This window comes from Notechis scutatus, chromosome Z (assembly GCF_049901735.1).
Source record: "Notechis scutatus isolate UNSWTSFEM ecotype Mainland chromosome Z, rNotScu1.2, whole genome shotgun sequence".
Classification (NCBI taxonomy): Eukaryota; Metazoa; Chordata; class Lepidosauria; order Squamata; family Elapidae; genus Notechis; species Notechis scutatus.
In genome coordinates, this window is record NC_142025.1 from 49,957,902 (window position 1) to 49,972,387 (window position 14,486).

General features: G+C 38.9%; 1 protein-coding gene across 3 annotated transcripts in view; it reads right to left on the reverse strand.

Annotated features, from left to right (window-relative positions):
* The window catches only part of SLC25A40 (solute carrier family 25 member 40), a 31,559-nt gene extending 17,333 nt beyond the window's left edge, over window positions 1-14,226 (reverse strand). For all 3 annotated transcript variants that reach the window (XM_087946191.1, XM_087946190.1, XM_087946189.1), the window contains exons 1-5: window positions 14,119-14,226; window positions 13,840-13,899; window positions 13,310-13,416; window positions 11,194-11,261; window positions 3,667-3,788 (exon numbers count right to left, since the gene is read on the reverse strand). In XM_087946191.1, the coding sequence (XP_087802317.1) occupies window positions 3,667-3,788; window positions 11,194-11,261; window positions 13,310-13,416; window positions 13,840-13,899; window positions 14,119-14,218 (457 nt within the window). In that variant the 5' untranslated portion in view covers window positions 14,219-14,226. The remainder of the gene's footprint in view (window positions 1-3,666; window positions 3,789-11,193; window positions 11,262-13,309; window positions 13,417-13,839; window positions 13,900-14,118) is intronic.
* Between the last annotated feature and the right edge of the window lie 260 nt (window positions 14,227-14,486).

Genomic DNA, 14,486 nt, shown 5'->3' on the forward strand with positions numbered 1-14,486 from the left:
CTGCTGTGGTATCTTCATGCCCCTTACCTGGGACTTGTGCGTGTTTGTTAGTTATTTATTTATTTATTTATTTATTTATTTATTTATTTATTTATTTATTTATTTATTTATTTATTATTTATTTATTATTTGTTTGTTTGTTTATTTATTTGTTTATTTATTTGTTTATTTATTTATTATTTTGATTTGTCAATCGCTTACAAGATAATAGGTATAAGTATATACATAGTTATGAATACATGACATGGGTACATATAAGAAAAATAAAAGAAACAATAGGACAGGAACGGTAGGCACATTGGTGCGCTTATGCACGCCCCCTACAGACCTCTTAGCAAAGGGGTGAGGTCAATAGTAGACAGTCTAAGATTAAAGTTTTGGGGGTTTGGGGAAGAAACCACAGTCAGGTAGAGTATTTCAGACATTGACCACTCTGTTGCTGAAGTCGTATTTCCTGCAATCAAGTTTGGTGCGATTATCCTTGAGTTTGTATCTATTGTTTGCTCTTGTGTTGTTATGGTTGAAGCTGAAGTATTCATTGACAGGTAGGACATTGCAATGTATGATTTTATACACTATACTTAGATTGGACCGAAGGCTCTGTAGTTCTAGGTTTTCTAGGTCTAGAATTTCAAGTCTGGTGGCATAAGGTATTCTGCAACGAGTAGAGGAGTGGAGAACTCTTCTTGTGAAATATTTCTGGACTTTCTCAACTGTGTTAATATCAGATACGTAATGTGGGTTCCAGACTGATGAGCTGTATTCAAGTATTAGTCTAGCAAATGTTTTGTATGCTCTAGTTAGTAGTGTGATATTACCAGAGAAAAAGCTACACAGGATTAGGTTATCAACTCTTAATGCCTTTTTGGCTATGTAGTTACAGTGGGCTCTAGCACTTAGATCATTAGAGATGAGTATTCCAAGATCCGATCATCAACAAGGTCTTGACTATTCCGCTTGTATTTTATTTTCTGATGTTTTTTGCCAATATGTAAGACAGAGCATTTATTTGTTGAGATTTGAAGTTGCCATTTGTTTGACCATTCTGATACAGAGTCAAGTTCTTTTTGAATGGTAGCAGTATTGCCTGTGGTATTGAACAGCTTTACATCATCAGCGAAGAGAACGCAGTTGCTCTTAATATGATCACAGAGGTCATTTATGTAGAGTATGAAGAGAGTTGGTCCTAGTACACTGCCTTGGGGGACACCACTATTGACAGGTACAGAATTTGATACGACAAATAATTTGGCTTAACAAGCCACATTATTACAATGGCAACTGGAACTACCAAAATATTGCCACTAAGCAATGTGATAACATCTTTACAACTGCATCACTTTGTGATGGCATTCCTGTTCCAATTGCCCTTGTAACCTAAGGAATAGTTTAATCTTAATTAATTCTATCAGCAGATAAAATTAAAGGGCTGGTTCCTTGGCTTGAAAACTTCATGACTTGAGCCTGACTAGCTAACTACTATATTTAAGATTTCAATTAGTAAGAGGTCATAGTCAAAGGAACAATGTTGTACAGAGTTTTGTATTTTCTAAGTCTCTTTATTTTTAATTTTATACATTATTTTTTATTCCTCTTAAAATTTACCCTCATTTCACTTTGCATAATGGGCTGTACCTGGTACCTTACCCATCAGGTTTATAGCTCCAAAGTCAGTGAATGCCTATGAGGCTTCTTTTCCCCTTCTTGATTACTAAGCTTCAGATCACTGGCTTCTCCTATCACAGCAGAATTTTAGGAAGAAGATGAAAATAAAGAGTCTTTGTTCCACAGGGATTCTTAACAAATCTGTTCGTTCATGCATTTGCTTATAAGCTCCAATACAGATAACATATAGCCCTGAGAGTCATTTTATACCACACAGTCAGGTATAGCAATAGCACTTGGATTTATATACCGCTTCACAGTGCTTTACAGCCCTCCCTAAGTGGTTTAAAGAGCCAGCATATTGCCCCTAGCAAACTGGGTCCTCATTTACCCACCTCGGAAGGATGGAAAGCTAAGTCACCTTGAGCCTGAGATTCAATCTGCCGAATTGCAGTCAGCCAGCAGTCAGCAGAAGTAGCCTGCAGTACTGCACTCTAACCACTGCACCACCGCGGCTACAGGTATAATTGTACATAACCTACTGGAGTTAGTATTAACCTTGCTCTAGAAGGCACAACAAAAATTATCCCTAATTAATTGTTAAGGAAAACTTTAGCCATTATGAAAATATAACATTTTCATAAAAATATCATTTTTGGCTGCCTCACATTCTTGTCACATATCGCAGGATCCAGATATATAAGATTCTATTGACTTGGGGCTTGTCTCCACCCTTCACTGAAGCCCATAGGCCAATTCTTCATGAATGCTTCAAATGAGCTGTAATACACATTGTACTTCTGGGAAGCCCTTGTCCTCCCATTGGAAGTGCTATTTTCCAAAATGTAAGTTGCAGAATATGAATTGCACCTCCAGGAAGCCCTTATCCCTCAACTTCCTCTATTGGATGGAGTCTTGGAGAACCAGCCTTCAGCCTCCAGTGAGAGGTGGAGGCAAGCTCAGGGCCAACAGACCCTACATGCCTGGATTCTGGAGTGGAGGTGTAAAGTGGTGGAATGTTATGCGGCCAAAGGAGCAGAAATGGGAGAGGGGGAGTTAAAGGAGAGATAGTTATGCAGGATAGAAACATGAGGTTGCAGCCTTACAAACAAAATTTTGACTAACACTAAACAGCATGGTTATGTGATCTTTTCTTTAACATCTATTTTAGTGATGGAAATTCCAGATGGAATTAGGATCATAATCCTAGGGCTGCAAATAAATTAAAATCCCTCCTTCAAGTAAAATTTATGACAGCTATTGTGGGAAACTGGAATGTATCTTTCAGAGACTTTCTTCCCAATTGTATAGTGTCCTAAATTTTATGAAACGTGCTTTAAACAAGAGAATGCTTGAACAAGTAAATATAATTCATAACTGGTATATTACAATGACAACTGTATAATTTGACTGTACAATGGAAGCTGTTCTTTAAAAAAGTTTACTCATATTCTGTTGCCCTTCCAGTTAACCACGAGGCCACGGACTGGCACTGATCCACAGCTTGTGAGGAAACAGGCTGTGCAAGCAATCAAAGTCCCATCTGTCCAAACAGAGGATCCAGGCAGTACACGAAATCATGCCCCTGATCCATGGAAACTGGTTTTGGAGGCTATTGTTTTAGGCCATGAAACAGGACAAAATTTGAATATATGCTATCTTCAGCTCTTACATCAACATATTTACCATGGTTCTTTCTTCTATCCTGATTAAACTTAAATCTTAATGGTGACCATATTTACTATGCTCACCATAAATTTAATCAGCGTTAGCTTAGACAAGGTAAAGAAGGAGGAATTCAGGATAGAAGGAAGAACTATTCATGCTAAAGATATCTCCTAAGTCTGAGTCATAGTTAAGAGACCATAAAATATTAAACATGTATTAGGCAATATCCTTAGATTAAGGAATGTAACTTTTTGACCATAAAGCAGAGAAATAGTTAATTACACTCATTTATTTCACATAATAAATATTTACTATGTCACATCATCATACTGATTAATTTTAATAAGTTTTCTTATAATAAACAGTTAACAAACTACAGGTTGATAAACTCACGTCTGGCTATGCCACCTGCAATAAGTGGAATGTAGTCATTATCTCCTAATTTATTAACGAACGCATCACGTAGTTGATCATAGCAGGTAAAATAAATCACTGTAGTTGGAACTGAAACTGCTCTAAAATTGAAATATAAGCATTTAATCAATTTCTTAATCATTTCAGTTTTATTCAAATAATTGCCAAACTTCTAGCTCAAATATAAGCATTTTAGAATTGGTCTTTGGTCATAGTTCACAGAACAAGAGACATGTTATACTGCATATCAAGATGCTAACACTCATATATAGACCATGATATTTCCTGTGCTGAGTAAAATATTTAGACATGCCATTTTCTCTTTAATAACTTACATGAAACATGTTAGAGATCCATTTCCCTCTATTAAGTTATTCAACTAAACATTTTAAAGCAAAGAATTCTAAAGGCCAACAGTTGTGGTTTCTTTTTCAGTTTGTGCCCCACAATACAGTATGGAGAACAAACAATGGTACAATTATTACCAACTCTGGAGAGGAAATAAGCAAAACACAGGAATGGTTATATGTTTTATTACCCAGTATAGGAGAATCATGTACATTAATGATAAAGATTAACATATACATAATGAAAAAGTAATGAAACTGCTTTTGAAAGTAACCAGAAAGCATATCCCTCATCCACTGCAATGGGAAGGAGATCACCACTGAAGAAAGTCCCTATCAGCCTGCAGAAGGGACTATGCTGCAGGGCAAGGAGGACAATGATGCCTAAATATGTTTGAAAACCACCCATTTTTCCTCATGGGTGAAGGTGGAGGCGGGGAATTTTGCTGTGGCAAAAGCAGCGTTGGACTGGCTGGACTCTGTGGCTGCAGTTCCTTCCTCCACATTATCAGATATGCATTTTGCGTTCCTCCTGACTGAGAACTAATGGTAGAGAAATAACTATGCGTGTGAAATGCTTCAATCAACAGTTACTATGACCCAGGAAGATTTGATTGAAAGGATTTATTGTAATATGACTAGTTATCAAGTTGGAAAGTTTAGGTTGTGATTCTGCTCACCTTTGTCATAGATAACAGTTGGGGTGGGGGAATTGAATCATTTGGGATTGTGCAATCGAGCCCTAAACAATCTGGTAGGGTCTAGGACTTTTTGTGTCCGCCACATATTCCCAACCCCTTCACTCCCTACCCTCCAACCACCTGCTGGGAAATTTGGCTGCTTGTCCCTTGTGGTGAATCACTGGATACATTGAAACATTCAGGACAGGGGGAACAGAGGTGGAGGGCTGAGGGTCCACTGGCATCAGAGAAATGCCAGCAGAGGTTCAGCTGAGTCTAAAGGCTCGCTGTCAATTGGCTGTGACTGGGGGGCTGGGATGAAGGGGGTGTAAACATGTGGTAGAGACGAAAAGTGATCTGGTGAGAGGACACTGAATGATGGCATATTATGATTGGTAGAAAGATGAGATGAACTGGTTCCTAATTAACTGAAGGGATTGAATGCTCTACTGTGCAGAAACATCTCAAGTATTAGTATTGGTTGCTTGTAGGTTTGTTTGTATAAGGTGGGAGAGATGGGCATAAACATAGACTTTTATGGAGAGGAGAAAGGGTAAAGCTCCGAAGGAGTGAGGGAAGGTTGCAACATCCCAATAATAAGGCAAAGGGAGAAGTATGATGGGAGATATGGGGCAGGCCAACAATGGAGAATGAACTTGCTCCTGGATCCTGGATGGAAGAATTTCAAGGTCCTGCATTGTCAGCTGTTGCTACTAAGTGCTAAATCAATTTGTTATAATTTTTATTCAATTTTTATTGTCAATAAAAAGGCTGACATGGCACGGATTACTGAGATTTGCTTGGAACATGAGGGAAGATTCCTCTTTCTTCCTTCTTGTGGTGGCCCATTGGCTGCCAGCAGAGCTAGCAGCAGAGGCCAGACAAAGAATAATGGATGGAAACTGAACAAGGAGAGATTTAACTGGAAACAAGGAGAAACTTTCTGATAGTGAGAACAACCAACCAATGGAACAACTTGCCCTCAGAAGTTGTGGAAGTGCCATCACTTGAGACCTTCAAGAAGAAGAAGGAGGAGGTGGAGGGGAAACCTGGGCCAGCTTTGGAGCCTTTGGAAGGCTCTGATAAGGAATCAGAAGCAGAGGCAGAGCTGGGGCCTTTTGCTGGCCCCAGGTGGAAAAGCAGCTGCCTTCGGGGCCTGAAGTGAGTGAGGAAGAGGAACAGATGGGGCCTATCCCAAATGCATGTATTCGTAGAGAGGAGAGAAGAGCAACGGAAGGCAATAAACTGGCTCTCAGGGAAAAGAAGTCATAGACACTAGCCAGCCCCTCCCTGGCTGGGAAATATGGTAAATAGTAGGGCTTTGGGAATGGCCTGTTGTCACAGATAACTGTTTTCCAGGGTACATCAATCAAGTCGGATTCCTTTGCCAGAACAAGGTTTGTTGAGACTAATTGCTCAGTATTTGAGGTGCCAACTGAGTCTCCGTGGGAAACAATAGGTAATGCATTTGCCTCAAGCCAGTGTGATCAGGGTCTGTTTCTGCTTGGCTTAATCATTGAAGGGCTTTTTTACCTTAAGTTCTCGTGTGAATAGAGATTGTTTGTGCCCTGTTTCATAAGGTGAAAATACGTTCATTTGTGACTAATTATTTTTGGTTTTATCTATCCAATGTGGATAAAGACTGTTCCTGCCTGTTTTTTTTTAAAGAGGCGTGTTTTAGTCATGAGTAAGTGGTTTCTCATTGCTTGCGAAGGCTCATTCAGAAAACTTCTAGTTTCCATAAGTGGCACTGACTAGGATAAGGGAGATGTAGTGGCCATCTGAGATACATCAGAGGCATTCAGAACACTGCTTCTCAGACTGTTGGGTGCAAGACCCCATTTATTGAGTTGGGCACTAAGAGAGATCATTTGGGGTTTTGGAATTACAGCTCTCTGCTGATTAGCAGCCTCCCTCCCTAATCATGTTGGCAGTGGAGTTTCTCAGGCTGATGTCTTTCCAGGACATGGGGTCTGAGGTAGTTTGAGAGTTCATGACTACCATGATAGTCCTAGGCTTGTTCCAGGTCATTCAGAGCCTGATGCATAATAGCAGTCATGGCTTGGTTTTTCTGTCACACTATGCTCTGGAATTGGGGGACGTATTTCTTTCTTTCTTGTCATGGTCACTCCCTGGTGAGCCTCCAATGCTCTGGTACCACCCCTCACTCCAGAGAAACTGGTTCTATTAAAGCTTTAAGATAGCACCAGTGGAGACTATGGGGCTAAGTCTTGCAAGGTTATCTGGAGAAAATTTGATTTTGTTGCATCTAAGGAAGTGGACAGGGCTCTTGCACATGCTAGCCCGGCAATCTCCGTGCTATATCCATGTCCATCCTAGCTGGTTAAGAATGCCAAGGAGGGATGAGTTATTGGATCTGAGTAGTGGCTAATAATCCCTTGAAGGTGGTTCTGTCATTTCTCAAGGAATTCCTTGAAGAAGGTGGTTCTGTCATTTCTCAAGGAGGCAATGGTGTATCCTCTCCCAAAGGGACCATCACTTGACATTAGTAGTCTGGATAACTTTTGTCCCATCTCTAACTGTGGCAGGGAGCAGATTGTGTAGAAGGTGGCTGCTTGACAACCGTGGATCCTGGACAAAGCAGAATATTAGGACACCTTTCAACCAGGTTCAGGCCAGGTTGCGGAATGATGTGGCATTGATTGTGCTCTTAAATGATTTCTGGACTGAACAGGATGGGCGTATTTCAGTCATCCTTCAACTTCTTGACTTCTCAGCTTGACCTTTTTAATAACATTATTCATATTATTATGGTCTATCACATAGTCAGCTAGATGTTCAAACTGGATTTGGCATTTTTGTCTTTTGATTCCTTCCCAAGGATCTGGGATGTTTGATGGCTTCATTGTTCACCACCACCATCATTTATTAAATTTGTTTGCCGCACATCTAACTGCAAAGTGACTGGTCAATCAACCACCTGCAATGTGGTATTCTCCCATTATAGCCACAAGCCAACTGGCAGAGCCAGATCTTCAGGCTCTTGAGGAAGGTCATGGAGGCAATCTCACCTCAGGAGACAAGATGTTCCAAAGAGCCAGGACCATAGCAGAGAAGGCTGTTCTCCTGGACCCCACCAATCAATTGACTGGTGGATCCACAGCATGCTACCTCCACTGAAAAGGGTGAGGCGGGTTTTTCCTGTGGGGTGAGATGGTTCTTCAAGCAATCTGGACCCGTCATGCATGTCATTCATAGGTAATAATCAACACCTTGAATTGCATATGAAAACAAACTGGCAGCTAGCGCAGCTCACAGAACAGTGGCCCACTCTAGGGGTCCCAAAGACTGCTCACACAATTGCACTCTGCACCAATTGAAGCTTCTTAATGCTTTTCAAGGGTGGAGATATAAAATTGAGTATCATCCGCATACTATGATTCCTCAACCCATGATGACCTATGATCTCATCCAGCAGTTTCATGTAGATGTTATAAAGGAGTGGCGAGAGTACCTTGGAAAAGGTGCTGAACCGTTGGAAGACAAGGTTTTTCCACTCTTGGTTCTGGATGGAATGGTATTTTTCTAAGCAAATCAGCTACAAAATGGGGGTGAGGATGGGGAATCCTCTTAGCATCATGACTACTGCTAGAAGAGCAGGTGGCAGCTGTAGATAGAAGGGCCTTTGCACATAGAATTGAATAATGGCATGCTCATCCCTGGATTACGAGGCTATGCTCACATTTACTCGGGCTCTTATTACCTCTTCTCTGGATACTGTAGCACACTCTACATGGAGCTGTTCTTGAAGACCATTCAAAAATTTCAACTGCTGCAAATTGTGGCTGCATGGGTAGTAAATGGTGTTGGATATTTGACACATAATACGATTTCTATATGAGCTGCACTGGCAGCCAGTATGCTTCCAAGAAGTTGGTTTTTCATATTTAAAACCTTGAGACTGGTTGCCTAAGGGACTGTCTTTTCTTAGTTATTTTTACCTGTTCAATTTAGTCGGTCAGTTTGGGCATATTATGAATCCCTTCTGCCAAGGAATGTTGGCTGGCAGGGACTAGGAGTCATACCCATAGCCCCTACCCTCTAGGAAATTGTTCCTTCAGAGATTAGAATAGCCCCAACTCTGTTGGGCCTTCACAAGACTGTGAAGACCTAGTTACATGTCTGGGCTTGGGGTATGTTAAGAGCCCCATTTCTTGATTCTGTTAACATCTACGGCAAAAATTTCATTCGGCAACCATATATATTTACAGTATTTTTTATGTTTTTATGCACACTGCCCAGAGTCACTTGTTGACATGGGTAGACACAGAAATCAAATGATTATTTTTTTCCTTTAAGCTTTGCTTTTTCACGAACTGATTAGATTTCCTGTGGCAGAAGAACTGCTGTTTTCTAAGGGTCATCTGGCTGGGTTCATGCTGGTAAAAGCAGAAATATTTTGGGGGAGGGCTTCAGGAAGAGCAAGGGAACTATTTTTTACAATCTTTATCTCCCTTTCCTATCATAACTTTCTTCATTTTTCTATGCTTTGTCAAGGATTTTAAGACTGATCAATTTGAATTCTTCCTCAACATAGTTGCTTTTAACTTTCAAATGTTCAAAAAAAAAACCACTCCTAGCACTATCTTGATTTTCTAGAAATGTAGGCCAAATATTATTTCTATTATCTTTTTGATAATATGATTTATATAGTAACATATAAAAAGTTAAACATCTGTCGAGATTCTCAGTCATCCAGGTGATGGTTGTTCCAAAGATGCTTTTTCAGGAGGCAACTGGACTTCCTTGTTTTTTCTTTTGAAGACGTTTTGCTTCTCATCCAAGAAGCTTCTTCAGCTCTGACAGGATAGTGGGGGATGGAAGGATTTATATTCCTTGCAGCCAGATGGTAATCTGAATCCTTTAAAAGGAGCGTTGAAATACTTGAAAGTTTATCTGTGTCTTCAAAACACTACTCAGGTGATCTTGAAGACACAGATAAACTTCCAAGTGCTTCAAAGACCCTCTAAAACAGGGGTTGCCAACCCTTTGGACCTCAGGGACCACCAAACTTATAATTTTAGATCCCAAGGACCACTAACTGGTTCTGTGGGCGTGGCCTAATTTGTGGGTGTGGCTTGGTGGTCATGTGACTGGCTGGGCATGGCTTGTATGTAAATATTATAAATGTTTATATAAATATTGAATTTTTTATAAAAACAGAGCAACTTTTATCCAAAATCAGGCAAAGCAGGCAGATTGAGTTGCTCACAGAATCAGATTCATTCACAAATCTATCTGCCATTAGCTAGCTCAGTCTGTCACATAAAATTTGCTTGCAAGCAAACTCATAAAATTTGCTAGCAAGCAAACTCACAAAATTAACCCACAACACACCATGTATGTAAATATTGAATTTACCCAAAATCAGGCAAAGCAGGCAGGCAGATTGAATTGCTCACAGAATCACAGATTCATTCAGAAATCTATCTATCTGCCATTGGCTAGCTCAGTCAGCTAGCTCATAAAATTTGCTAGCAAGCAAACTCACAAAATTAACCCACAACACACCATGTATGTAAATATTGACTTTTTTATATAAAAAAGCAACTTTCATCCAAAATCAGGCAAAGCAGGCAGATTGAGTTGCTCATAGAATCATTCAGTAATCTATCTAGCTGCCATTGGCTAGCTCAGTCTCTCAAATTTGCTTGCCATGAGTCTGCACTGAATTTGCTTGCAAGCAAACCTTCAGTCCTAAGGGAGATTCGGCTTGTGCTTAGCCAGAAAGCAATAAATCCAACCATTTCCTGCTTCCTAGCTAATCTTAATCTCCCGGCACAGCAGAACAGATGGTCAGAAAAAGGAAAAATAGCAATTTAGCAGACAAGTTTGTCAGGTAAGGAGTGAGTGGGCAGGGAGGGTTCCTGCGGGCCATGTGGGCTGAGCAGCCTTGTGTTTCTGTGCAGCCTGGATTAATTGCTTTGGGGGGGGGGAGTGCTCTGGGGGTGAGATTTCTCTGAGGCCCACCAAAATTTTCTCGCGGCCCATCAGTGGGCCGTGGCCCATCAGCTGCAGACCACTGGTCTAAAAGGATGCAGATTACCAGCTGTTTGCAAACAATATAAATCCTTCCATTCTCCACTGTTCTGTCAGAGCTGAAGAAGCTTCTTGGATGAGAAGCAAAACATCTTCAAAAGAAAAAACAAGAAAGTCCAGTTGCCTCCTGAAAAAGCACCTTTGAGACATATAAAAAGTTGCACCAATTAATATAGCTCAAGACATACATATTTTGATTAATTAGAATACACATTCCTATCTTTACATCATTTTGTACTTTAAGTCAGAGAAAAAACATTTAATAAAATTGTTTTTCAGTTATTTTGTTACTAATTTTGCTGTCAATATTAAACAGCATTGATAGTTTCATAACTCATTTTATTAACTATTTTTATTCAGGTTTTGATTGATTTTAATGTGAGAGATTAATCAAAGGAAGAAAAAAATGTATAACTTACAATGAGGGTGGCAACCCACTCCACAATGCTTTCACACCCTCTCTTTGAACAATTTTTGCAAAAGCATCCTAAAAGGAAAAATAGTGATATGGTATGTTGTAGATTTCTTGAACTATTTACCAAACACTATGTATTTAATACTTTAAAAATATTTTTTTAAAAAAACTGGCATACTGTGGGCATGTTGGTATGTGTCTTAGAACTCCCAAACTCACACACCCAAACAAACACACTTAATTTTGTGTCATTTGTTTTAACAGATTCACAGAATTGGAAGGGACCTTGTAGGTCATCTAGTCCAACCCATCCACCCGAGCAGGAGACCCTACACCATTCCTGACAAACGGCAGTCCAATCTCTTCTTGAAAGTCTCAAGTGATGAAGCTCCCACAATTCCTGAGGGCAAGCTTTTCCATTGGTTGATTGTTCTCACTGTCAGAAAGTTTCTCCTTATATCCAGGTTAAATCTCTCCTTGTTCAGTTTCCATTCATTATTCCTTGTCTGGCCTTCAGGTGCTTTAAGAAAACAGGTTGACCCCCTCCTCTCTATGGCAGCCCCTCAAATATTGGAAGACTGCTATCATGTCTCCCCTGGTCCTTCTCTTCACTAGACTAGCCATGCCCAGTTTCTGTAACCGTTCTTCATGTTTTAGTATCCAGTCCCCTAATCATCCTGGCTGTTCTTATCTGCACTTTTTCTAGAGCCTCAACATCTTTTTTATAGTGTGGTGACCAAAACTGGATGCAGTATTCTAGGTGTGATCTTACTAAGGCTTTATAGAGTGGTATTAGTACCTCACTTGATCTTGGTTTGAAAATAGACTTGGGCATTCTAGGGCCCACAGGCAATGTCTGGCCCTTTAGTTGTCCCTATCTGGCCCATGGGGGCAGGGCCAGAGCAGCAACAGCCCTTTTGTTCGGCCTTCCACAACAGTCTCTGTTGGAGAGGCTGATCACTTTCTCTATGCTTGCTAATTTAAGAAGGACCTGCATGTTCTTCTGTGAACATCTTTTTCTATATTGATCTGAGAAATGCTAATTTGAAGTATGAAGAATTTATTTATAAATATATTACATCTAGAAAAAGGTTACTTTATGTAAAATATATATTCATATCTATGTATTAATCTTTAAAGTAAAAATAATCAAACTTAATTTCTTCTTAAATCAAAAAACTTTCCTATCAAATCATGCAAAATTGAACTAAGAAGATGTAATAAACCAGCGTCCCCAACATTTTTGGCATCATGGAGTGGGTTTTTCCACAGACCAGAGGGGGCATGGTTTTATGTGCTGCCTGCATTCTACAAGTGGGGCTTTGTTTGTTTGCACAGTCCGGTATCTGGCATTCCGCAGACCAGTGCTGGTCCACGGACCAGGGATTGGTGAGCCCTGTAATAAACCACAATGAGCTAAACACTTTCCACCAAGGTCAGAAGCTTTTATTTGAATGAAATTGTGAATTTCAGGGACACAAAAAGGGCATCAGTAATCTTTGATACTAAGAGCACATTATAACTATATTTACATGATATTTGTGTGCCCATGCAATTTCCTTGCACATTTTTTGAAATGGATTGCCACAGCCTTTTTTCCTAAGGCAAAATGATTGGCTGCAAGGATACCCAGCTACTTTCTTGCCTAAGGTATGATTATAACATACCAAGAGACTATAAACTGGCCTATTATATGATATATTGAATTATGAAACTACTACATGGATTTGGATTTGCACAACATGATAGGCTTCAATGTTATTGGCTAGTTTGTCATACGAACACATCTCAAGTACCATATATACATAGCCTACTGCTTACAATCAGTTAAGTGACAGGAATTATGGTAATTAATCAATCATATTTTTTATTTTCTTACTTTCTATCAAATTAATCTTCTCATTCACAATCATTGGACAATGCTGTACCAAGTATCTTATAAAATGTGACTGTCATAGGCAAATTTAATTTTAAATTATCATAATGCAATGAAGTGTGTTTCTCCTGAGCTTAAAATACTATGAAACTATCTAATTAAATTTCTATATCAAAATTGGTCCGACAATATTTGAAGAGTTAAAAGTTAATACTAGTGGGATTGAATGTGCATTTTTTCTTACCAACATGCCAGTAAAACGGGCAGATGTCTTATTCCAGGTTTTGCCAGTTCCATTTTCATAAAGATAAATGTGATCAGTCAAGCCATCAGAATCCAAAAAAGACTTTCCTGATAAAGAAATAAAAAAGAAATCTTTTCTCCTAGGTGGTTAATGCAAAGTGATTAATGAAACACAGCATAAACTGGAAGACTATATTCTTATCTATATATAAAGTTTCTACAATATCTTTAATGTTACATGGGAGTGTCATAAAGAAATATAATGGTACAATTATAATCATGTATTCATTTTATATAATTAAAAAGATGTCTTAACAATTTCTAAATAAAACATATCAAATGATATCTTTATATCATAAACCAGCATCAAATAAAATGTATGTTCATGGTATAACTGATCAGCAAGTGCAAATAACATTTATAACATGGACTTAAAGAATAATCTCAATTTCATAAATGTGAACTTTTGAGAAGAAATTATCAAATTTTATCTCCCATCAACACTGGAAATACATAAAGATATTGGTTTACCTTTCAGGGATGGATTGCTTTGGGCCTGTAGTCGAACTTTGACAACATCTAGAGGTGTCACTAAGATAATAAAAAACCATGTTAAAATTCTTTTTTATATTAATAAGTAGTTAATTGATTAAAAACAGAACTAGCTAAGTGAATTTAACTAAGTGAAAAAAAATTAAGCTCTGCTTTCTAGAGGACAACAGTTTACTTTCATCTGAGCACAAAGATAGGAGCACTCTGACAATACTATAATACTTAGGGAAGTTTAAATGGTTCTAATATTTGTCTTACCCAAAACGGATGTTAGAATAGCACCACAACAGGAAGAGACAATTTGCTGAAAAGTTGTGATTCCAGAGCATACATTGCCTTTGTCTTCACAATCCATCATTGGGGGGGAAAAACCTGTTAAAAAAATAATTAAACCTTATGACTCTGATCTGTCACGAGAAACATTCCTCAATCGTTAGAATTTGCTTCAATGCAGGCTAAGATATAATTACAAAAGCAATTTTAAAAAAACATTTTTTCTTTGAATTAGAGATACCCTCAATACCTATGGATTATTTGAGATACTGCTGACTCCGTAAAACAAAGGAACTGCCATTCATAAGAACAAAGGATACTTTATGTATTATTTCTGTTAATTGGATTGGCTC